The sequence below is a fragment of the Polyodon spathula genome, chromosome 11, assembly GCF_017654505.1.
Source record: "Polyodon spathula isolate WHYD16114869_AA chromosome 11, ASM1765450v1, whole genome shotgun sequence".
Classification (NCBI taxonomy): Eukaryota; Metazoa; Chordata; class Actinopteri; order Acipenseriformes; family Polyodontidae; genus Polyodon; species Polyodon spathula.
This window is the reverse complement of record NC_054544.1, coordinates 42,658,509-42,685,585: the sequence shown is the minus strand read 5'-3', so window position 1 is coordinate 42,685,585 and position 27,077 is coordinate 42,658,509. Positions and strand designations below refer to the sequence as shown.

At 38.6% G+C, this 27,077-nt stretch overlaps 1 protein-coding gene across 26 annotated transcripts in view; it reads left to right on the top strand.

Annotated features, from left to right (window-relative positions):
- The window catches only part of LOC121322986 (kinesin-like protein KIF1A), a 111,758-nt gene that overhangs the window by 67,563 nt on the left and 17,118 nt on the right, over positions 1–27,077 (top strand). For 12 of the 26 annotated variants that reach the window (XM_041263684.1, XM_041263673.1, XM_041263679.1 and 9 more), the window contains 10 exons: positions 1,056–1,164; positions 3,996–4,062; positions 5,514–5,598; positions 5,834–5,939; positions 12,315–12,341; positions 22,968–22,991; positions 24,146–24,260; positions 25,550–25,683; positions 25,809–25,870; positions 26,435–26,580. In XM_041263684.1, the coding sequence (XP_041119618.1) occupies positions 1,056–1,164; positions 3,996–4,062; positions 5,514–5,598; positions 5,834–5,939; positions 12,315–12,341; positions 22,968–22,991; positions 24,146–24,260; positions 25,550–25,683; positions 25,809–25,870; positions 26,435–26,580 (875 nt within the window). The remainder of the gene's footprint in view (positions 1–1,055; positions 1,165–3,995; positions 4,063–5,513; positions 5,599–5,833; positions 5,940–12,314; positions 12,342–22,967; positions 22,992–24,145; positions 24,261–25,549; positions 25,684–25,808; positions 25,871–26,434; positions 26,581–27,077) is intronic. The other 14 variants (XM_041263685.1, XM_041263675.1, XM_041263674.1 and 11 more) reach the window with 2 other exon arrangements.

The following is a 27,077-nucleotide window of genomic DNA, read 5'->3' as shown; positions in this document are numbered from 1 at the left end:
AAAGGCTAGAACTGTAAAATCTTTTAAACTGTGGTCCAATCACAAAAACCGATCAACTGATTTATCTTTGATGCTATCAAAGCTAGTATTGTATTTCTATGTATGTGATACATTTTGTCAATGATCTCATCAATATAGAATAAAAGACCTGAACAAGTCTTAAAAGCAAGTTTTTACTGTAACTGGTAATCTAAAGAGAAATTAATTATATCCAGGAATTTCTAAAGCTAATGAAAGGCTGGAAAATATTAGCTGCCTTGGACAATGATTCCTGTTTAACAAGCCCTTGAAATACAGATTTCTGATGCACCAAGGAGGGACTTTTCAATGTTTGTGGAGTTATTTCAACTGAAAAACAGTGAATACCCTGTGTACAGAGGGCGCTGATTGTGTCCAATACTAGTGTGGAGAAAATACACAAGAGCAGCCCTCTTCCTCTCCAGCAATAATGACTTTTCTCTGAATGTTATCACCTTAAATTCTGAAATTCTCAAAGCCTCATGGCCAGAAAGCTAGGACAGGTGGGTGGCATGCTGCTGTGTTATACTTTACAGTAGAACCCAAGGGTGTGCATGTGATGGTGATCTGAGTGAGTTTCTAGTCCTTATCTTTGAAACAGGGGTCTGTCATCAATTGTTTTCTGTCTGGTCTCGTCTTTGTGATTTTGCTGGTCCTGGTCCCCTCTCACATGACGGGCGTAGTTTGGGTCTTGCCTTGTTAATGTTTTTTATTTATAGGATTAGAATAAGCATCTGCATTTACATTTATTACATTGTGCCTTTTGTTTTTCCTAAAAAAAAACATTCTAAATATAGCTGCCTTTTCTCTTTCTCGAATATATTGCTCCTGTATCTTGTGTAAGAACCCAACAGCCTTATTCAGAGTTACATACATTACTGCTGCTCACCCTTTGTTTGTGTGCTCTGGTTTACCTGCTCTGACTACACCTGTACTGCAGATGGGCTCTCTGAAGAGGTGTGTTGTTGGGCCTCTCAAGCTCTCTTCTCTCATCGTCACTGCTGTTGCTTTATAATAATGGCTATTGTTATCCCCAGTACCTGCAACCAAGCTGACCACCCTGAGCCGCCCGACTGCGGGGCCCTGCCACTGCAAGTATGACCTGATGGTATTCTTTGAGATCTGCGAGCTGGAAGCAAACGGAGAGTAAGTGGACACACTAACTTGTTACTTAAAGGGTACATAAGGACCTTTTGTTCCCTTGTGTTGCTACAACTGTTTACGTAAGGTGTGTGTATTGTTTGAAGTTTTGTTTTCGTATTTTTTTTTTTTTTTACATTTTGACCACTTTTTCAAATTTTTCAGTTGCATTCCCTGCCTCAAGATACCTTTCCATATACCCGCATGGACTTCTTAGAATTACATTTCCCATCATCCTCCTGCTCACTGGTAATTACATCTCACTTACACATTTGAGCAGGAGGATGATGGGAAATGTAGTTGTGAGATGCGGGTACATGGGAAGCCATCTTGAGGCAGGGAAAGCAATTTAAAAGTTTAAAAAGTAGTCAATTTAAAAAAATAAAAAATTAAACGATACACACTTTACGTAAACACATGGGAACACACAATAAAATAAAAAAGTCCTTGTGTACCCTTTAAGGTTATTAAGTTTACAACTTTGTTAAAGGGTCTATTATCACTGAGTAAAAAGATACACAAGTTATTTATGAGGTTTAACTTTCTATGTTTATGGGAAACTAATAATATATACAACTGAGCTTTTTTGTTTGTTTCTTTCGCGTGGCCCTCGAGCTATACCGTAGTTAACAGTTAAGCCAGTAGCGAGCAAAGTCAAAGCATTCAGTGCACTATAATGCGCCACAGCCGAGGTAAAACTTCATTGCCGTTCAAAGCAAATATATAATTATCCTATCTGTCTCAATTTAAAAATAAAGAGAGAGAGAGAAAAGAATATGAAATGATGAAAAGAACAGGGATGCAAATACCCTAAAAAAACGTATTTCAGAAGAAAAATCGAATGGAAATAGAGAGTACCATCCAAATACCAAGCTAATGCAACAATATTTACTAAATTGTATGGAAGCGTATGGTAAATTGTAGCATGTGTTACACACGTTCATTTATTGATAGTTGTTGTTTCTTTAGTATTTTTATTCTGCTGTCGGTTCACAAAACGGTAACAGTCTTTCTTGAAACAACGTATCATCCGTTTGTTTACAACTTTGGTCAAAATCAACGCAAAGAATAACAAGGGGGTGTTCCAGGACACGCATGTCATGGAGTATGCTATTGTATGTTACATGCATTGATATGAAATGTATGAAATTTGGAACGACTTCAAAGAAAACAGCATTGCCTTTTTCAAGCTAAACATAAAACAATACATGGACAAGCAGCTGTTTCCGACAAAAGCACGGTGTCGCTGGACACAATACACGTCAAACAAACCTGTCAAATTTGGGTTCAAGTTTTGGCTGGTAGTGGACCCTACCCCTGCCTGTGCAAAGATGAAACTCACCCTGCAGCTGGTCAGAGACTGGGTGACAATGTGGTACTTGGGCTGATATAACCGTGCTTAGGAAAAGGGATGAATATTACCAATGGCATTCTTTATTTTTTTATTTCTGTAATTAGCAAAACAGTTGAAGAAAAAAAAAAAACAGCCTAGTTTGAACAGTAAACAAGGTGAGAAGAGAGTTTCCACCATCTGCACAAAACTTAGTACTCTGTGCAAGCAATCACTGCTGTCTAGTTAGCTGTATTTTACAATATACTGGACATGGCAGCCTTCGGGGAAAGTATCATCTTATGATGCTAGCCAGGGAGCTTTGACAGAAACATTTCGATCAGAAAGCTACAAAGCGGCAGGGAAACGCAGCTCAACCTGGATACAGTGCGCATCAAATGACACACGCAACAGAAAACAATGACAGGTAACTAAATGCAATCAAAATCAAATGTCTGATATCTGTGCCCAGTGTGAAAGAGCAGTGTGTGGTAAATGCACACGACAAGCTGATAAGCCTTACACCTGTGTGGATTGCGCTAATATTGGGGCTACTTTGAAGTATTGTAGCGTGCACGGGGGAAGGCAGCAGCAGCAGCAGGGCTGGTAGGTGACGTAATCACATACAAAGACATAAGCCCGATATACCCTCCTTGCAAAGGAGCCGGCTCTTTCGTACAGCGGTATCAGCGCTATACTTCAATGCGAGAGGTCCTGGGGGTTCGCGCCCGCCCTCCGCCTGTGTGTGGATTGACTCGCCCTGCGTTGTTCCTGTCTGTGGGAACTGAGATTGCTACAATATGTTTCCCTGAATGCGCATTCCTGTTACACAATGTGAACGGAGTTCTTTTCTTTTTTTAATAAATAATGATTTCGATTTTACAATTCTGTATGTAGGCCTACATATAATCAGTTTACAGCTGGCTACACAATATTTTCTTTTGAAATGTTTATTTTATTATAGTTTTCATGTGAGTTACTTCATCATTCATTTCTTAACACTGGGGCATAGTTCCCAGCCACATTACTGGATGCAGCTGTTGAAGTACACCAATCCTTTGTTATAAAACAGATGCCTAGTGTAAACATCTACATTAGTTGTTGGCAGAATACATTCTTTTGTTGTGCATGTATTATTATACTCATTTATATTCAGCATAGTTGGTAGGAGATTACAACTCCAGAACTCTGAGAATGGCACTTAATTTCACATGTCTAAATCAGACTGTAATAGTATGATGGAATTTAGATTTCCATGTGTACCTCCCACGAAGAAACACTCACCTGCAGAGACATCTTCCTGCAGAAAGTTATTCATTTTAAATAACAGCATCAATGCAGACTTTAAATTCAGTTATTATTAAACATCAAGTAGGGCTGTATTGAATGTGCTGTTTCATGTCATGGCCTTACAAGATGACAGTCTATTGTATGCCTTAAAATACTTTTAACAATACACCCGTCAATGTGATGAAATGTGCTTAAACTCTCTGCTTTCTCTGTGCAGCTACATCCCAGCAGTGGTGGACCACAGGGGTGGGATGCCGTGTCATGGGACCTTTATGCTGCATCAGGTAGAGTTCCCATTCCATTGGCAATTATCAGATACCGTTTCATGAATACAGTTCCACTGGATGTGCTGTAGAATAATACTTTGCAAAGCTTTTCTTTGAGGGGCTGACATTTTACATTACAGACAAGCACAAGAGTGGTTCATTCTAGGAGCCTGACAATTGGTATGAGTTGTTCCTTTATGCCTTAACTGGACTCTGGGGTGGTATAGCACCTGGTCTGACCAGTGAGAGAAAACACAAATTCTGGGAAAAGACTCTTGATGGTAGAAGAAGAGCCACATAGAACAGGAAGTTGTTGAGTTTTGTTCAGAAAGAAAGAAACAAGCTTTACATCAGACTTCTGGTCCTTTAAGGAAAACAAAAACATACCCCCCTCTGGGAGAAATAAACTTCTAAGGAAGTGTGTTCTCCTCAGCCCCGGAGGCAGAAGGCTCGCTCCTTTTACCCCCACTTTTCAGACCTTGTTCTATTCCCTGTACAGCGTTTCCTGTAGCTTGCATTTCCTGGTGTCTCAAGTGTTACCAGCAGCTCCTTTTCATAGAGCTGTTCTAATCAACTTGTAGAGAACAGGCTGAAACGACTGGCAGAGCTAGCAATCATACCTGAAACACTTTATCTGAATAGCTCTGCCAAACTTTCCAACTGCCCTCAACCAAGGTGTCCCTGAAGCTGGAATTTTCCACAGGGTCCTAAAGCCCTTAAGATACTGACTGGCCAGTACACTCCATAACACCTGTACTGAATCATTCTGGTGTAGATCTGTCAACAGTGAAGAACTGAAACAAAACTGAAAAGTTCATTGTGAAATTAAATTTGTGAAATTGCGACTGGTTCATCTTTATGTAAATGTACTTACTTCTTCCCCACTCAGTCATGTTTCCTATTTTGTTTTTTAAACAAACTGTTTATTTAAGAAGGTTTTATATAGTCCAGATTTACTTATAAATCGCTGCATCACGTGGTAATGGTGACACAATATATAATACACATTGAAGAAAAATAGCACATCAAACATTGCCTCTCATGGTCTGTCTCTGTCACATACTGCACTGAACTTTGTACACCAGAAGTAGACTGTCAAGCTGTCAACTCTTTAATGCAAGAAAATTATGTAAAATAACAAAAAGTTGCCTTCACAAACATTTAAAATCATCTGCTTTTAGCATCAGCCTCTAATGAGTGCGGTTCTTAACGTATATGTTCACATATGGTTTTAAAAGCTTCATGCTGAATGTATCTAGCTGTGTCCTGAAAGGAAGATGATCTTATGGAAAATTCCTATCTGATTACCAAAAGAGCTAAAACCACAATAAGTGGAAACAAATATTGCAAACCACAATAAGTGGAAACAAATATTTAAATGTAAATGTTTTATTATCTATACTGCCAGAAGATCGTCATTTTAATGTGATAAACCAAGACTGCTTCCTCCTTTCTTTACTATCCAACAGGGTATCCAGAGAAGAATCACTGTTACCATTGTGCATGAGACAGGCGGTGACATTGAGTGGAAGGAAGTGAGGGAGCTGGTTGTTGGTGAGTACGCTAAGATTTAGGATTCGGAATTCTGTGTCTTAAACTGTCTTTCAGAGTAACATTGGATCTCTAACACCTCTAGTCTAGAGAAAGGCTCTTGTATGTACCCGTGTTGCAACCTGACCCTGCTAGACTTTTCAAAACAAAACTTAAAAATGAAAAAGACCAGGTGAGTTCATTAATCACTAATGCTACCAAGTGGTAAACCTTAAAGCCCTCTCGACTTTCATTTAAGGTCGTCTCCGTAACACACCAGAGGCTGATGAGACGATCATTGACCCCAACATCCTGTCTCTAAACATCCTCTCTGTCGGATACATCCAGCCCAGCCAGGACGACAGGTAAGTCTCCCGGCCCCACAGCCCTGTGTGTGCCGGTATAACTAGCAGACACTTGGAGGGACTGGCTTCTGTGATGGACTGGCTGGTAGAATTCAATGAGAAATACACTAAACAGTGAAGTGGGGCTGAAGACTGAAAACAGGAGATAATAATACAAGCTGAAAACCGAGAAGCCAAGAAGTCAAAATTGATTTTTTCACATTCTTTATTAAAACGATTGGTTGCTATTTAGTTTTTTTTGCCAGTGAGTTCAATATTAAGTCAAGGAAGTGCTTACCTTTAAAGCAGATATGCTTGTTTTCCAGATTGAGTTGTGCAAAGGAAAGCCCTGGCTATTAACAACAAACCATGCTGATGTGTAATAAAATTAGCCCCTTTCAACGTGCATGTTTGTTTCTCTGTAGGTTAGAGACACACGGCTGAGCCCCTTTCTACATGCATGTTTGTTTCTCTGTAGGTTAGAGACACAGGGCATGTTAGTGAATAAGATCTGAGTGACTTAATTATATTGCCAAAAAAAGTCAATTTTGTACCCTTTGTGTCTCATTTCAGCATGTATTATTATAGTGGTTTTTAATGAGGCAGCAGGTATTGCTGTAAGACTGACAACATTATCAACACCAAGCTATTTTGCATCAGTTGCAGAAACGTTAAATGACGCACGCTGTCTGTGTCTGTGACAGCAAACCAGCAAATACACACAAAACACATTAAAGCTAGGTAAAAATCTGGACAGTATGGCTAAATTAATTCTCCTTCAAAAAGACTTAGGGGCAGTTTGGGAAATGTAACTATTCTGAAACAGAATGCAAAATGAATTAAATTACAGACTTTCCTGACAAAAAAAAAAAATGACTCTTCCACCATAGATGCCACAGTGTCATACAGTAGGTACATCTTAGCAGCTGTAAGTATTTATAGCGTAGAACGTAGTGATTTTTTTAAAGAGGAATAATTGACCCAGATACAGCATGAAAACAAATAGAGGGATACTGCAGTCAGATATCTCAGATTGAGATCACCGTGGCTTCTTAAAACCACCCGAGGCCAGAACCAATGAAGATCATTTGAGCTATCTGACATTTGTTTTTTCATACTTGATCTGGGAAATCAATTGCTTGTAAACACTCATTTCTATGCCTTCCATACTTATTGTGACTACAGAAGTGGATCGATATTGGGTTATTGATTCTACCACTGTTATGACACTGTTGAAACCGGACTGGTCTAGTATTCCATAATGACCTGCATGATTTGAATTGTGAGAGACATAGAAAGCACTGTTTAGTATAATGTGCTGCTCTTTGTATGATTGCAGATAAAACCCTTACGAAATTCTCTCACACTTGATATTTGATTGAATCGCTGTATATTCTTAGATAATAAAGGGAAGTGAATTTAGCCACATTATAATGTTTTGTGCATCCGTATATGCGTTGCATGTATATGATAGTTTACACAATAGACACACACTTTGCACTGATAAGTCTATTCTAAACCCCTTCAGCACAAGCATTTCTGATTTTTATTCTTTTATGCTAAGGTGTATTAAACCATTTAAGATAGGAGAGTTGTTGATGGTAAAAATGTAGCCTTCCTGAGCTATGTGTTTATTTATTTTTCTAAGATTAGGCTCTTTCTGAATTATCTGCAGAGAAACATGACACGTATTTTACCTTATACCATTATATTGCGTGCACTGTCCCCCAATGGCCACAGGATGGCAAATGAAATAGCGTCGTGATTCTCTCCTGACAGAACTCTGGAAAGGTGTTAATAATTGTTAGGCTACATTTTTAACATATACTCTGCCCCTTCCACGTCTAAAGAAAAAGGCCATATTTTGAGAAGGGTTGCTTAATGCTCAATGTTGCACATGACAAAATGTCATCAAAATTAAAAATGGCACTAGCATGGAATGGCTGCCTAAATCACCTTGCATCAGCTTGTCCAGAGGTATCAAACTGTCTGGGCTGTGCAAAGTTTTAAGTACAGATGTTTTAGAGATTTTATTTATTAGTGATGCACTGATATTTTGAATTGTATTATTTTGTTAAAATAAGGCACATGCTATGGCATACTTTGTCATAGTTGGAATGGTGTAGGTCAGTTATAAATAATCAGTGTGTAGCATCATTAGAGACAAATAGATCTAAGAAGTTACTGGATTTATATACCTGTACCACACTATGCCACACATAACTGAAATATATGTGAATGATATTTGTAATAATCAGTGTTTTTGTTTCAATTACTCTCCTAGATTTTGACTCATTGTTACTTTCTAATAATTTGCCAATGCTTTTGCCAGTAGCCGTACAGGGTGAATTTATACCCTAATTAGGATAAACGCTAAACTGTACATGCCGTATTTTTCTGGTTATAGGATAACATATACTTCTATATAGGTGCATTAGCTTGAGTTTGGCACTATAACCACTGAGCTACTCAAATCCAGTGTAATCCATAATGTAGACCAACATTCTAACCACTGAGCTACTCAAACCAACTGCAATCCACAGTACAGACCAACATTCTAACCACTGAGCTACTCAACCCCATTGCAGTCCATACTGCAGCCCAACATTCTAACCACTGAGCTACTGAAAACCATTGCAATCCATACTGCAAACCAACATTCTAGCCACTGAACTACTCAAACCCATTGCAGTCCATACTGCAGCCCAACATTCTAACCATTGAGCTACTGAAAACCATTGCAATCCATACTGCAAACCAACATTCTAACCACTGAACTACTCAAACCCATTGCAATCCATACTACAGCCCAACATTCTAACCACTGAGCTACTGAAACCCATTGCAATCTACAGCACAGACCAACATTCTAACCACTGAGCTACTCAACCCCATTGCAGTCCATACTGCAGACCGACATTCTAACCACTGAACTACTCAAACCCATTGCAGTCCATACTGCAGCCCAACATTCGAACCACTGAGCTACTGAAACCCATTGCAGTCCATACTGCAAACCAACATTCTAACCACTGAGCTACTGAACCCCATTGCAATCCATACTGCAGACCGACATTCTAACCACTGAGCTACTGAAAACCATTGCAATCCAAACTGCAAACCAACATTCTAACCACTGAACTACTCAAACCCATTGCAATCCATACTGCAGCCCAGCATTCTAACCACTGAGCTACTGAAACCCATTGCAATCCATACTGCAGACCGACATTCTAACCACTGAACTACTCAAACCCATTGCAGTCCATACTGCAGCCCAACATTCTAACCATTGAGCTACTGAAAACCATTGCAGTCCATACTGCAAACCAACATTCTAACCACTGAACTACTCAAACCCATTGCAATCCATACTGCAGCCCAACATTCTAACCACTGAGCTACTGAAACCCATTGCAATCCATACTGCAGACCGACATTCTAACCACTGAGCTACTCAACCCCATTGCAGTCCATACTGCAGCCCAACATTCTAACCATTGAGCTACTGAAAACCATTGCAATCCATACTGCAAACCAACATTCTAACCACTGAACTACTCAAACCCATTGCAATCCATACTGCAGCCCAACATTCTAACCACTGAACTACTCAAACCCATTGCAATCCATACTGCAGACCAACATTCTAACCACTGAACTACTCAAACCCGTTGCAATCCATACTGCAGACCAACATTCTAACCACTGAGCTACTCAACCCCATTGCAGTCCATACTGCAGCCCAACATTCTAACCATTGAGCTACTGAAAACCATTGCAGTCCATACTGCAAACCAACATTCTAACCACTGAACTACTCAAACCCATTGCAGTCCATACTGCAGCCCAACATTCTAACCACTGAACTACTCAAACCCATTGTAATCCATACTGAAGCCTAGGATTCAAGGAACTGATTTACTTCAATCCATTAACTAGAAATTGCAGCGACTGATCTACTCAAACCCACTAACCTTCTTTACTGCAGCCCAGCAGTCTAACTAGTAAGCTACTCAAACCCACAACCTTCCACACAGCAGACCAACACTCAAAACCTAACAAACCCTTGTTCAAGCTATTGAAAAAAATAAAATGAAAAAAAGCTATTGTTTTCTTTGATGGTTAACATGTCCAGGATTTGATTTGGATGCATGTGGCTTGTAGCTGCATTTCATCCCTTTGGCAGTTCATGCCATTTCTGGATTTGGATTCCTAGGTATTGTACACGAATATAACTTATAAACAGGAAAATACGGTATAATTTGCATTCTGTTACAGATTACTTAACATTTTACCATCCGTATGAAAACAAAAGTAACCAGAATGCTGCTAGAATGAAGTGGGTGATATAATTGTGCAGCTGGAATGGAACATCTTTTTTTCAAACCCTGTCCCTCCTACCCCCATTCCCCCAGCAGCTCCTGCTTTGCAAAACAAAATGTGGTTTTACCTGTCATAATCAAGGAGGTCACTGAGAGACAACTGAAGTGCAATAGTGTCCCCTCTAAAAAAATGTTTTTATTATCTGATTGAATTGAACATTTTGACATCATGAAGGTATATGTTTCAGGCACAAGATAAAAAAATTGAAAATACAAAGAAGTAAAAAAACCTCCCATGTTCTGAATCTTAGGATTTGCAAGTGTATTTATTTAACTAGTTCAGTTGTAGTAGAAGTTGTAAAAGTGCACACACACTGAAAGGCCTGCCTATGCCCAAGCAATAGTAACAGTTGACAGTCTAAAGAAAACCAGATGACTGGCTCCTGAGGGCACAGCAAGCCTGTCTGAAGAGATAGTAGCTACCAGCTTTGATTCTGCTCATCAGGTCAAAACTGCTAGAAAATTGATATGTCTGATCATAGTACATGGCCAGAATCAAATTAATCCTGGAACTTCTGCATACCCCTAAAGGATTAAGACAAAAAACATAAACAATTTCAAGATTAATAAAACAAAATCTAAATTATCCCAGACTAGAAAACAGATGCACATACTGAGGTGAGGAATTCTCTTCTCTGTGTCTCTTCCTCCATTTTGCCTCCCCTGTGTAATTGCCTTGCTCTGCCCTTCTCATCAGACAGAGCAACACTCTCGTCATTTGTAAACTTTTGGTTTTCGTCACCCGACTCCCTAAGTTCTAACTGTTAGAAAAGGTGATTAAAAAATGTAATGTTTGAGCAACAAAAGAGTAGCAAAACACATCTACTGTTACTACTGATTCTTGAGTATTACCTTATACTAGAATTCCCCTAATTGCACTCTGTATTTCTTAGCTACTCTCCCACATCTAACCTTAACATTAGGACCACATGGTACACCCTTCTGTTACATAGGACTTTAGTGGTCCCTGGAGTTGGTTCCAACTCTTCTTCAGTATTGCTAACATAAAGCTCATTGCTTTAATTCATTACGAAGACATTGAGGTTATTGTGAGGTTGTGTAATGCACTGTTGAGACTGCACTTAGAGCACTGTGTTCAATTCTGTTCACCACAGGACCAAAAGGACATTGTAACCTGGAGAGAGTCTAACAAAGTGCAACCAGACTAATCCCAGGACTTGAAGGAATAAGCTATAAAGCTAGTTTCAAAAAACGGAATCTGTTTAGCCTGAAACAAAGAAGAATTAGGGGGTCATGACAGAACTGTTGAAAATCTTAAAATGAAATTTCATGGTTAATCCAAAACTATTACTTTAAGCATAATACAGAAACCAAAACCAGAGGACCCAGTTGGAAATTCTGTGGAGATAGACTAATGACAGCGGGAAGGAGACACTTCTTCACACAGAGAGTGGTGAGGGTATGGAATGGGTTACCTAGTGAAGTTGTTAAGGCAGAATCACTGGGTTATTTAAGACCCAACTTGACAAAGTGCAGTCCTAGTTTACAGAAAGCTAAAGTCATTCTTAATTCGAATGGAATAGCTTATTTCTAAGTGACCTCCTTTCTGACCATTTCAACCATTCTGCTTTGCAGTTAATGTTTAATCCCCTGCCTGAGACATGCTCCAAGCTTCAGGCATGGGCTTGCTTTTTGTTGCAAAAGAAAAGAAAAACAAAACAAAGAAAGACCTTAAAGGAGTAGTACACCTGCCTGAGTAGCTCTAGTACAGTTGTATTATTAGCATGGCACATTCCCTGCAAACTGGCTGAGCGAAAGGAACCTTATTGCTGAAGGAGTCTGGCTTAGCCCAGCTTCTTACCTGCCTACAGGTGCCTTCCTTTCAGTCAGTTGGAATAGGTCAACAGAAAAGTGCTACTGTATTATATGCCTTCTCCCTGTTGAGATGGGCTGCTGCTTAGTTCTGTGGTGGACTGCTCCTGTAGAACTTGCTGTTGCTGACATTTTTTTCTTCAATCCACTAACAGAATGTTGTTTTGTGTTTTTGCAGACAGTTTCTTGATTCGGATATGCCTAGGTATTATTTTCAAATCCCTATCCTCATTAATTTCGTTTACTTCTCGCCATCCAACCCTTATCCCCCCAATCTTTTTTTCTCTATTTGTTCATTCAATTTATTTTACCTTTGCTTTCTTTTCTGTTCTTTTTGGGTTTATTTTGAATGCGAGGGCATTTTCTGCAAAGACCCATTGGAAGTGTTTTGAGCTGGTTTGGGACTAACTCATGGAGGCTGCATGATATGCTTTGCTTTTTTTGGGCTGTGATGTGGCTGCATTTTGTTGTGGAGGGTAGTAGCGATGGGTCAAGCCTCTTTCTATCTGTGTGTATAGTGCCAGTGTGAAATCCAGCCTTTAAGATAAAAGGAGCATTATCTATCAATCAGACTTTAAAAGCATTGCTGGATACAAGCTTTCCCTTTTTCCCTTTTCTCTGCTTATTATTTTGACTTGTTTTTAAAGCGGACCAAAGTCTCAAGGAAGTGGAGCTGAGCTTCTTAAGCAAGAACAAGAATCTCACTCTTCTGCGCTATCGCAGAAGTGGTGGGCACAGTTTAAAGGTGTTGGAAGTCCCAGCCTGACAGCTTTTGACATGTATAACACCCTTTTGGCAAGATTACATTAATGCTGATACATGTAATATGACATCTATAAGTGAACCCCTTTCCCTCTCTTATTATTCAAAATGCCGAGTCTGGGATTCACAAGATCTGAGTGATACTGCTGAGTCAACCCTAACCAGAATATATACGAAAAATATGTAATACATGAATATGTGCAAGAATTAATATATGTGCTGATATGGGCAACATCAGAAATATGCAGACAATATGCCACAGGTCAAGTTTTATCCCAAATGGGGCCAGTTACTTCCCATACTGAATGACTTGGTGGAATATATACTTCAAAAACAGTAACTGCCAAGACTGATATCCAATGAATTATCATATTGCTGTGGCTACGGTAGTTAACATTGAAGACACATTTTTGGGTGTAAATTGAAGAGCAGGTGGTAGATACTAATGATGTGGAACTGCACCTGTTTTGAAGGGGAGGCAATTATCTGTTCAGAGATATCAAGGTATCATTGTGTTAATGGAAACTTAATTCTTTACCTCCACTCATTCATCATTTCAACAAAATGGATCCACTTGTATTACAGCTTGCTCTTGGAAAAAAAAAAAAAGTATATTTTTGAAGAGCGTATTCTAATATTATAGACACAAAAACATTTCGTAAGTAGGCCATCTGAATAATAGTGGGTATTATTAATACATATTTTTTTACATTGGTAAACAATGATATGCAAAACGTTGGAAAATTAATAAGCAGAAGATCAGGTCAGAATGAATCCGCATAGAAAAACTCAATTGCATCCACCACTGTTCATAGTGAAAACAATAAAATCCACTAAAGACAGCCCTGTAAGTATTGGAACATAAGCATGTATTATGGCAGGCTTATAGCACAATCATTTTTTTTTAAAAACTTCAAAACTTGGTTTTAAAATTAACAATAAAAGCAATAAGTATCAGCTTTATCAAAAATATTGTAGAGACCTGGGGACACTGCTTAAGGCACTGCACCTGAAGGGACACTTTATGTTGTTTGTCTGTTTGTTTTACAGCAGGTGCATGTATTGCTTGGGCAAGGACCATGCCAGGGAGGGTTAGGTTGAGAGAGCAGGGCAGAGTGTGTGTATGTAAGGGGGAGGGGTGGAGTCAGGGAGAGTGATGTGCTGCAGTGATTGGAGGAGAGCAGGTTGGGGTGGGGTGGCTGCCAGATGGGTGGTACAAGAACAGGAGGGACGTCAGTTTGAGTGCGAGTTGTGAATGAAAGAGACAAAGTGAAAATGACTGTGAGTACGAGTAGTGACCTGAAAAGCTGCAAGACCAAGAACTGACAGCGGTCTGTGTGAGAGAGAGAGAGCCAGTAAAGGCTGGGAGTGTGTCCCAGTAGGAGCACTGGAACTAGGGGAAGTAAAGGAGGCGTGGAGTGGAGAAATGGATAGCCAGAGAATCTGGGATTTATTGTTTTGGCGTGGTCTTAGCCCATAGAGACCGAGTGTACCACAGAAAATTAAAAAGCAGATATTCCATTTGCACTTGCAATCCCCAAGTCTGTCCAATTTATTATGCTTTTTAATAAAAGCAAAGGAGACCCTGTGTCGCCACAATGTTTTATTTCTTGTTCTCTCTCAAACTTGTACATTGGTAAGCATGGACAAACGATGGAACGTGAATGCAAAGCATCTTGATTGCAAAACAACTGCATGAAATACTGTTAATACGAAAAAAAGACAACCCTGTAAATATCGGAAAATAAGTTTATACTGTGGGCTCGCAACACAATCAAAAATGCTTCAAAACTGGTTTTAAAATGTAACAAATGCACTAATAAAACGGCATGCATTACGTGTACCTTAAATGAAGTTTTCGTATTCATCCTGAGGGTCACTTTTATCGCTGTCACTTAACAGTTCATTACTCTCAAGCTCCTTGGCATGTTCCTCAGCTTCAATGTCAGTGACAGTTGCCTGTGCCTTCTTGTGCTCTGTGGACAGTAGCTCTTTCCCAGATGTGCACAATTCCCCTTCTTTAAAACAATCTGGTCATCCTCGCTTCCGTCTGAAGCTGTAGTGAGTCCACAAGCTTTGAATGACCTTTTCACATGCTCCACGTTTAACTTATATATATTATTATTCATAACCCAGCGTTTAAAAGAGACCTGACGGTTATTTACAACCAGTAGGACAGGTCTTGCACCGAGACTATATGAATGTAACATTAGATAGAGGTCGGCACTGGTACCCGAAAACTGGGTACCGTTCGGGTTTTAAATGACCAGATATGACCCGGATCTAATTTTACTATCCAGGTATTGATGTATTAATTTGAGAAAATATGCCATTGATTATTTATTTAGTTTTGTCAGTAATGTATTCATATACCACAAGCCAGTACTTTGGGTGGCACTGGGACCAAGTGAGAAGGCTAGCCTGCCTGCTTTGTTGGGTGGGCAATACATTATGGGGCTCTCTAAAGGTGCAAACTAAATGAAATCAGTGCGCAGTTCCAGACTGTCATGCTACTTGAATACAGCATGACTTGAGCTCCACTACACGTGTGTGGCTGGGACGTCAGTAAGACAGCCTGGTACTGTTTTAAGTGCCAGACTAGTCATGCAGAGCTTACACAGCATGACTTGAACATAGCACAAAGAATGGAGCGGTCCACGCACTGAACACGCATAAAAAAGAGATTTTATAAAGACAGAAAGACACATGTTATATTCTAGTATCCTGGCTGCATGCCGCTGATTATATATACAACTCAACTCTACCCCCTGGTGTAGCAAAAATTATTTTTTACTTTCTTTTACATGTTTTAATTGAATTCATTTAGTCCTCCTAACTTAGTGTGTAGTTCAGAGATATACATGGGACTACTTTATTTGGCGTAAGGATAATTAATAAAAAACACTAATAATGTTTTGCCTTAAACATGATTTATGCTTATTTTTTTTCTTCAAATCCACAGTTTTACATGGATTATAAATACAATATGACCATTTAAGGCATCCATATATGTTGAATATATGGATTTCATCTTGTGCTTCACAACGCCCCGAGGCATCCGTATATATACACAGTGGCTTGCAGAAGTATTCAGACCCCTGACCAATTCTTTCATATTACTGAATTTCAAATGGTACATTGAAATTTCATTCTGTTCGATAATTTATTTTAAATCACTTTGGTTTGATGTTGGGAAATATTTTTAAGAAAAATAAAAAACTGAAAAATCTTGCTTGCATAAGTATTCAACCCCCACACATTAATATTTGGTAGAGCCACCTTTCGCTGCAGTAACAGCTTTAAGTCTTTTGGGATAAGTATGTATCAGCTTTGCACACAGTGTCGGAGTGATTTTGGCCCATTCTTCTTGGCAGATTTGCTCCAGGTTGTTCAGGTTGGTTGGATGACGGTTATGGACCGCAATTTTCAAATAGTGCCACAGATTCTCAATGGGATTGAGATCAGGACTTTGACTGGGCCACTGTAGGACATTCATCTTTTTGTTCTTGAGCCACACCAATGTTGCTTTGGTTGTGCTGGGGATCATTGTCCTGCTGAAAGGTGAATTTCCTCCCAAGCTTCAGTTTTTTAGCAGACTGACGTAGATTCTCTTGCAGTATTTTCCTGTATTTTGCTCCATCCATTTTTCCTTCAGTTGTAACAAGATGCCCAGTCCCTGCTGATGAGAAGCATCCCCACAGCATGATGCTGCCACCACCATACTTGATGTGTCTTGAGGCATGGGTAGTGTTAGGTTTGCGCCACACATAGCGCTTTGAGTTTTGGCCAAAAAGCTCTATCTTGGTCTCATCTGACCACAAAACCTTTTTTCCCACATCGCAGCTGGGTCGCTCTCATGCTTTCTGACAAACTCCAGACGTACTTTCAGATGGTACTTTTTGAGTAACGGCTTCTTTCTTGCCACCCTCCCATACAGGCCAGTGTTATGCAGAGCTCTTGATATGGTTAACTGGTGCACCATTACTCCACTCCTAGCCACTGAACTCTGTAGCTCCTTCAAAGTAACTGTTGGCCTCTCTGTGGCTTCTCTCACAAGGCTCCTTCTTGTTTGAGCGCTGAGTTTTGAGGGAAGGCCTTTTCTTGGCAGTGCCTGGGTGGTGTGATGCAGCTTCCATTTCCTGATTATTGATCCAACTGTGCTCACTGGGATATCCAAACACTTGGTTATTATTTTGTACCCTTTCCCTAATCTATGCATTTGTATTACTTTATCTCTAACTTCTGTAGAATGCTTTTTGGTCTTCATTTTCCTTTAGATTCACAGCCTTACCAATGATCCTTCAACAGTGGGGTTTTTATCCAGAAAATGTGACAGCAACTTTAATGGTTCACAAGTGGAGTCCAATGGTAAGGTAATTGTGTCCTCGTTAGGGCAATTTCTTTCATCGGTGCAAACTGGGAGCTTCCGCAGCACAGGGGTTGAATACTTATGCAAGCAAGATATTTCAGTTTTTTTATTTTTCTTAAAAATATTTCCCAACATAAAACCAATATCACCTTACAATAACTGATTTTTTTAAAAAAAAAAAAAAAAAAATATATATATATATATATATATATATATATATATATATATATATATATATATATATATATATCAAATGTTACAGAAAGAAATTTCAATGTACCATTTGTAATTCGGTAATATGAGAGAATTGTTCAGGGGTCTGAATACTTTTGCAAGGCACTGTATATATATATATATATGTCTGATGACATGTTTTTTTTTTTCTTTCATTCTGATGAGAAATCGTTTTGGCATGCGTCACAAATCTCCACCCATTTAGCTTAGTGTTAGTGCGATATGAAAACAGAAGTATGGATTAATTTTATTTTCTTTAGTGCAGAGAAACTATCTCAATATTCGTACAAACACTGTTGCATATTAATTCAAAGGCACATACCCACATCTGTGTCTAAAATAGCAAGTGATGTGTGGGATTGTGAGTGAGTCAGAATCTTGGATACAGATGCAGGTACTGTACATCACTCGAAAATGCTTTACGCTTTCCACACACCGACCAAACTAGCGATACGTATAGTAATCAACGTTTTGGTTTGTTGTGATCCTATTTTCTGTTACTGTATGGGGAGAGTAATAAACGAAAACCAAAATGGTGATTTTTTTTCTTTGCACAGAGTTTAAGTTAAATTTGACAGTTTTCACTTGCGTGCGCAGCTTAATAATAATAAAAAAAGCTTGAATAAACCTCAGTAATGCTATTTATGAAAACGTTTAACTTGCCACTTAGTTTATTGAGAAGAATCTACAGTACAATGGCAGGGATAAGAAGCATTGTCTACTTTTGTACTGTTTCTGCCTGAAATACACGTGAAAAAGTGTATAATTTTAAGGCTGACATTCTTTGCTTTATAGTTAATTCAGTGAGCAAAGTAAAGCCTTCACAACCTCTTGTGGCATATTAGTTTTACATATAGTTTTAGGATAAATAGTATTGGAAATCGCTTTCATTTTGCTAGATTTAGCTGAGAATTGTGCAGCATGCGATAGGAACAGGAAAGTGAAAGTAGTTTTTATAGCAATTTAATTTAAATACATTAGCAGTGTACTTTAGCTTAAGTATGGTATTAAGTTATATGATTGATTAACTTGTTACTTTTGACGTGGTGTCAGAGCTTTAACATTTTATTTTTTTTAAAAATCTTGCAAAACATCAGATTTTTGTCTCCAGTTTATTGTAGAAAGGCTTGGGAAGTTGAGAGGGGCTGCTGTATGATTTTAAATGAGAAACAGTTTGGCTTTATTATAGAAATACATGAAAAACTTAAGTGCCTATGTCTATATTTTCTATATTTTTCATATGATAAACTAAGTATTTTTAGGTAAAAATAGCAATGCAAGTGTTCAGGCACTGGAAATTAGCAGAAGAAACAGAGCCTGTCAAAGATCTTTTATTTGGCAACAGTAAGAAATGCACCTCCGGCACGCCTCTCAAAGAGGTCACAGTGGAAATGCACCTCCGGCATGCCTCTCAAAGAGGGCACGGTGGAAATGCTCCTCCGGCACGCCTCTCACAGAGGGCACGGTGGAAATGCACCTCCGGCACGCCTCTCAAAGAGGGCACGGTGGAAATGCACTGAATTTTATTTTCCCTCTGTTTACTGCCATGCCATGTATTTAATTGAGAAACTTTTCATTTACATTTAAACACATTGCAGCTAGAACATGCATATTTAGACACCGTGCTACACTTACAATCCGGCGCTTAATAAGATGCTTATACAACATAAATAAAGCATTCACTATTTGACACATCTTCATTAGTTAACTTGAATGCGTGCGGCGCAGTCATTTTCTGAACATTTTCTAGTTTTAATAAAATTTCAATGAATAACATGTTGTTTTAATAGCATTACAGTGTGACTTTTATAATTATATGTTTGCAAGATGTCGTTTGAATATTGTCAGGATAATATCAGGAAAAATATATGTGCTTTCTATTTTTATTATTAAATGGTGATCAGACATTATATCATTGTTATTAGTTATTTCTGAGATGTACAGTTGATTGGTGCAAGTGTAGTGTTGCAATGCTCTGTTACTGCATGTAAGGTGTGATTGGATAGTCACATTTTCATGACCATTTAAGCAACTCCCCACCAGTACTCACATCTTGAGCACTCTGTGGCTCCCCAAGGTTGGGACATTGTCTTATCTGGCCTGCCAGAGAATGCAATTGAGTACCCCTGTCTTACACCATTACCCTAGCATATTATGCCCCACCTCACTAATGACTGGACAGCAGCAAAACCAGGGCAGAGCTTTGACTTTCCCATTGGTTAAACATTCAATTATGTTATGCCTCCGCACTGATTGCACTGCTATACAAAAATAAAATTCTGCACGATTTAAAGTGTAATAAAAAAAACAAAAAACCTGCGATCGACTCTTTAGTTGATTAACCTATACAATTCCACACAACAGCTCAGGTGACCGTCCTCCAAACCCACGAGCAAGCAAAATGCCTCGAATGGGATCTGGAGGACAAAGGCCAGCCTTGCAGGTGTCTGCTTGATCTCATCAGGTGCCTGGCCAGCAGGGTCTGTTGTATGTAGCGCGAGGAGAGGAAACAGTCCCTGTAGGTTTTTCCTCTCTTCGCTCCCCTGACTCACCCTGCATATCACATGCTTTTACCAGGTGAGCACTTTGAGGAGTTTATACCTTTTTTTATTTATTTACCAGGAGATTAACCCAGTGAGACCGAGGCCTTGTTTACAAGGGGGTCCTGAATGAACAATAAAAAGGGACGATCGCATTATACAAACAACACAGTCAAAACATATGGTTGAGCAGCATACAGAGATCACAGAACAGAAGAAATAGATATGTATCTCTAAGTATTACCAAATTTACATTCTTGTGAACACGTTTATAACTGAATTGTGAGTTGCTGGAATAAATCAGGGTTATATTTTGAAGTTCAGCTCGTTTTTTCCAGCATTCATTACTTTTGGGGGGAAATCTATTCAACTCAAACAATAAAGATTTGATCTAATACATTATTCAGACACAAGACCAACCTCCATGTTCAACCTATGAGCCAAAGCACTAGTTTATTTAGTATTATGTAACAGATGTTGCTGGAGAACTCAAGTGCAGGTGCAGCTATTTGTTTGTGTGTTTTTTTCGACAGGGTAAGTTCTACTGCAGTCGTGGCACTCAGCTGCACTCTTGTGAAAATTGTGTATAAATAAGGGTATGGAAGAAAGTCTTGCTATACAGCAAAGAAAGGGACGGTAATCTTTAAATTTTCTTTTTAAATATAATTTACTAGTACTTGAATACTATCAAAATTTTACATATAAAATGAATCATATGCAGTAATATTTACACAGGTTAGAAAAATCTAGTTTATGTGTGTGTGTCATTTTAGTACTTTTACCATACAGTTTATTGTTGTTTTTTTGTTTTTTGTTTTTTTTTATATTTTCTACAGATTGCATCTTGAATATTTAAGCATCCCTTTTAGGGGAGCCTGTAAAGCTGAGGTACCTTAAAAAAAATAATAAAAAAAAAATATATATATATATATATATAATTTCTTTTTTTGCATGCACAAAATAGATATAGATATAGAGGGAAATAGAAAAAATTAGAAAATGTAAACATTCCCCTATAAAACACAAATTCTTGTAAACAGTTTTCTTACAATCAACTACTAAACTTTAGTTTTTCTATCACATAGTAGTGTCTGTGAGTGAAAATGCAGCAACAGCTCCATTGGTGTTTACATCTGTGACAGCAGACACTGGAGCAAGTGGTGTAGTATAGCCAGTCAGCTTTAGTGAAGGATGTTTAGCCTGTGTGTCTGTCAATAATCTCCATGGTATCTGAGTTTTGTAAACGCCCACCTGATCACTAAGGGGTTCATTTTCACGTGGCCACTGTAGCTGATTAGGGTCAGGAAAACAATACATCAGAGTAAGAAACATTCAGTCATTGCAATTTTCAAATTGTATATATACAAGCCTAAACAAATTATTCAAAGTAATGGAAATATTAAACAAAACAAAGGTAAGCTCTGTTTTGTTAAACTTCTATGTATTCACTTAAAAGTATATTCTATAACATGTTACATTGGTAGGTGCCAACCAGTTACATATGTCACTGACTCCCCCTTTAAAGGCTGAAGAGAACCTCACATAATAATACAATACACAAGAATTGCCCCTAGCATTTTTATTAGCAAAGCACACTATTAAAAATGTATAGCATTTGAATTTCATAATACCGGTAACTTGCTTCCTGTGTCACCACTTAACACAACAGAAATAATAAATTCCATTACGTTCCAACATTACTTTTTCAAACACTTTGTTTCCAAAGTCATCACTCAACAGACGTACAGTTCAGTTTGGCTGCTTACCCAGATCCCTATCATAACAAGAATGAAACACAAATATTCATGGTCACATGCTGGAACTGGGAGTTCAGAAAACCAGCAATTCATCATTCCGACGTGATGTGCCAGGTCTCTGCCCTGTCGTGTCTCAGCTGGGTTTCACGACAAGCAAATCATTCTTTATTGGTTTTTGGATTTTGAACAACATGAATACAATGTGTTTTAAACAGTGGTTTACAGCCTTGTAGATACAGTTTTCTACTGAAGGGAAGGTGGGGGGGGGGGGGGTTGTCGCTGGATTCCACCTGAGGTCTTTGCAGAATGCCGTCTCTCGTTATTGTCCATTTGTTGCTTGGAAACAGTACAGAACAAACCCTCCAACAGCCGGCACTATGGGGTGTTAGGGGACACTTACTCTACCTGGAGCTCCAGGACTTGCATTCATTCAGGTCTGGGGCTGGCTAAAGCCATTGCCCATTAGAATTACCTGGCAGGTTGTTGGAGGGTATGAGGCTCACCTTTCCTTTGAACTGTGCTTGTATGGGCTGCACTGTCACTCTACCCCATTCAACAAAACTATTCTCTGTCATGTGGTGCTCTTTATTATCATAGCACTTTTCCTTCTGGGTACAGTACATCTTATAAAAAAAATAAATAAATAAAAAGCTATGGTAGGGCTCTAATGTGGAGAGCAAGTGACCTAGTTGGAACATCACAAGGTGGAAACAGTTAATGTAATCACTGTAAACTCAATTGAGTCAGATTATTTCAAACATACTATTTTCTGAATACCATTATTTTCAACATACTCAGAGACAAATCTGTGTACTGAACTTGAGATAGATCATGTCCTCCATTTAATTCCATAGACAATTAAAAGAAACCCACTATGCATTGAGCATTTTACTAAAAACATAAAAGCAAAATGATGCTATATGCCCTGCTGGAATAATGTACACAAAAGGTGGTGTTGCCTAGCAAAGGGAGAGTATCATTACTAAGCCATTGAGGAAGATGACGTTTTAAACATCCACATTATTAACCATCTAAAGGTGAGATGATGAAGCACTCAGAAGGAAAAAGAACTGCTCCAATCGTGAAGCCACTCCACCATAAAAATTCTGAATTCTCACATTTTATTCTTGTTTCTTTTCTTTTTGATTGCCTTTTTCTTCCTCTCAAAGCATTTCGTTGGGAAGTGACCATAGGTATATCTGACACCTCTCCTATCTCTCTTTCCTTTTCTCCCTCCCCTTCTATTCTGTACTGGTTCATTGTTTGAAAGAAATAAAGAAACCTGTCTCTCAAATTTTCTGAATTTGTGTTGCATGCAGATGCTGCCTCTTCCCCAAGTCTTGTGAATGTTTTCCAAGAGCTTGCTGTGTTTTGGATATTATGCCACTTTTATAAAGTCCTATTTTCTCTGCTGAGATTGATGTGGTCCTGTGCTGAGGTGTCAAATACGTACATTTTATACATGTGATGTATATAATTTGCAGGGCTTTTTAGACTGTCAGATGTCACTTTTTAAAACTGCAAGATTGCCAATATATAATGTATACTGTCCCCAGATTTCCAATTCCCTAATTATAATTTCTTTATTTCCATTTGAAAGTACAATGTTAAAATTATAATAGTAACAACAAGTAATTCTCAAAGTACTGTCACTATTAGGGTTACATTTTTTGTGAATTTTTAAAAATCTTTATTACAACCTTCCTTAAATAACATTAGAACTGACAATCACCATTACATTTTATGTTAAATCAACCCACCATCCAATGAAATGGAGAACTTTTTTAACCTGGTCAAAGAAAGGCATGTAACATCCAGTTGTATTGTGCTGGAGTGGTTAATGGTATTAAAATAATTAATAAAATGCTGTAATATACAACAGTGACATTTATGAATAATGCAATCTGTCCATGAAAATCTTTTTTTTTCCATCTCATTTGTGATGAGCCTTTGTACCAATCACATTACCACATGCAGTAGTTCTAAAGTCTGCCATGTTGCTGTCGTCTCCTTTCCCAACTCATGTCTCATTAGAACCATCTTACATAAAAACCATGGAGCTTGGTGGGAATGAGGTTAGGGGTCGGGTCTCATCTGCACACCAGTTCATTGTAACACCAACACAACACTGATACTACCTACGACCTTCCTGGTGAATGAAAACCAGAGATATTACTCAGGATTCACATAGCCGTACAAGTCACTTTAATCTGCACCTTCATTTCATAGTGGCTGCTGAACTGGAAAACATGAATAATAATAATAATAATAATAATAATAATAATAATAATAATAATAATAATAATAGGCAATTTCTGAAGCTTTTTCTCTGTGTTTTTTTTCGCAGAACCTTCTACCGTTTTGAGGCTGCCTGGGACAGCTCGATGCACAACTCCCTGCTTCTGAACCGTGTTACACCTTACGGGGAGAAAATATACATGACCCTGTCAGCTTACCTAGAGGTGATTTTAAATTCAAAACACAAAAGCAGACCTAACCTAAACTGAGGATCCTCGAAGGAGGCTTTGATCTTGATCAGCTGAAATATTAGTACTCTGAGGGCAAGTTCTTTCAAGGGGTGATAACGCTGCCCCTTGATGCAGGTGATGTCAACTTAGATTTTAAGATAAATGTCACTACCCTGACTATTTGGCAGTGCTTCCTCAAGGACGTGATTGTAAAGGCGTTCTGGTCATGGCTGCCATATACCACTTATGTGTTTAAATCCACTGTAGCGGCCCCCGGCTCCATCGCTTTAGAAATTGCTAAGGTCTCTTACTCCATCTACAGTAGTCCTACATAGCAGCTTACCTGGGATCCAGACCCTAGGTTGAAGAATACTTCTAGTAGTTTGTTTTGGTCTAATTTTGGTCCAACGTCCCAAATAGATAGTCTGTACTCCCTGTGCATTCAATGATTCCGCAGTCTTCTAAAACTGGAAGAACTGGAACAATAATCTATTTGGACTCAATGAGTGAAATAGAAGTTAAATATTTCAGAATTCTCTTTCTTTCATGGTAATGCTTGGCTGGACTGTTTGCTGAAGGTGATTCTTTATTGTAGTTATCTAATTTGAAATGCCACTCATTGAAGATCCATTACACCTATTGAAGGCACTAGCTAAAGAGCTGATCAACTGTTTTGCCATAGTACTTAATGTCAGGTCATGGGTAACCTTCATTTCCACTTTCAAGCCAATCTTGTTACTAAGCCACAGAGCTAGTGGGGCTGGCCCAGCCTTTGTGGGCAAGTAGGAGTTAAGCCTAATGAGGTGGACTACTCTCATCTGCTACTCCTCCCAAACCCACAGTAGCGTTAAGGCCAGCACAGCATCTTTACTGTACGATTCACAGGGGACCGTTTAAGACGCTTTTGTTTATTTAAGAAAAAAAGAAAACTTGTGCATTACTATCCAAAACCAATTTGACACACTGTAATATGTGATTAAATAATCTGATTTACAGTATATGGTATTTTTATATACCGGTATACGTGCGTGCATGCGTGCGTGCGTGTGTGTGTGTACATATATATATGTGTGCACAAAAATGGCATCTACAGGGTATGAACATTTGTGTTTCTGAATGAAAGGTAAACACTTTTATAGAATTAGCAAATTTCACCATCTAATTGCTGTTCTATGAGCTACGTAAGACGATGCTGCATGGTCCCATAGAAATGTATAAAGAAGCATTGGCCAAGTTGGACTTCTCTAGTGAATGGGGAATAATTTGTCCCTTTGTGTCCTTAGATGGAGAACTGTACTCAACCAACAGTGATTACCAAAGATTTCTGCATGGTGTTTTACTCCAGAGATGCCAAATTACCTGCATCTAGATCCATCCGTAACCTCTTCGGCAGTGGAGGACTCAAGGCATTAGAGAGGTGAATTCACCAAAAAGCTCTAAACATATTTGTTGTTGCAGTTTGACAATGTATTTTTGTGGGGGGTTTTTCTCAAAAGAACATGATCTTCCACTCTAAACTAAAGTGTGATTTCCTGTCCACAGTAACCGTGTTACTGGTGTTTACGAGGTCAGCCTGTGTCACCTGGCAGATGCTGGAAGCCCAGGTACTTACTTACTTTACTGATGGTATTACCTACTACAGGTCGTGAACCTCACAGGCAGCAGAGATAGAGATATGCAGGTGACACCCCTACAGACATGTCACATTTTTACATATACTTTAAGAACCTCTTGTAATAATATTTATAGATGCCTTAATATTTGTATGTACGGAACAGGTTATTCAGCTGTGAACTCTGAGTTTCGACAATGTGCGTGTGAATGGAGGCTGTTTTTCTGTGTCTGTCTGATTGTCTGTCTGTCTGATTGTCTATGTCACACTTACATATTTTTATATATCTACAGGATCACTTGTCCTTTTTGTGTTTAGAGCCATGTTGGGAGTTGAAGTTCTTGATATGGTTGTTCTCTTATAGTCCTAGAGTCTTTGTTTCCCTTTATTTAGCATCATGCCCACAGCAGCATTTCAAAGTGCCTTACTGACTAGATGATAAAAATTGGCAGTCTAAAGCTGTTTCTTCTCGGAAATAGTTTTATCTGAAAATTATTTATTAGTTGCTTGTTTAATTATTATTAGCTGCCTGCTGACTTTTGTCTTTTAATATCAGGCATGCAGAGGAGGCGCAGAAGGGTCCTAGATACATCAGTGGCCTATGTACGAGGAGAAGAGAATCTGGCTGGATGGAGGCCCCGCAGTGACAGCCTCATTCTGGACCACCAATGGGAACTGGAGAAACTCAGCCTACTACAGGAAGTATGTGGCCTATTGTACAGCTTTCATAAACTTTGAGCTTCAGTTGGCAAAGCTTTACTTAGGTCTATGTTTCTTAGACTATTGAAACTTTAAACTGCAATGCTAATTAAAATCAGTCTAAAGCAATTCATTCCTAAATATAACTTAAAAATGCATGCAATGCACAACAAAAAATGTGTTAAATTTATAATAACATTAGTATCTTCTGCAGCGCACATTCCATGTAGATAACTATTGTATTGAACTCCTGGTATAGTAACAAGAGCTTTAGTAGCAGGTGATTTTCAAATGAAATGTGTTTATTAAATCAATCCATTAATGTTTTGAAATTGAGTCGATGAGGTCATTAACTCTAAACTTCTCGCTAAAAACCTTAATTGTCGCAGGTCACATACATCACTTCCTGTCTCAACAACTAAAAAATGGGAACTCATTAATTAAAAGGCATGTTAACAAGATCCAAAAAAATGAATGGAAGCATAATTCACTGTTATGGA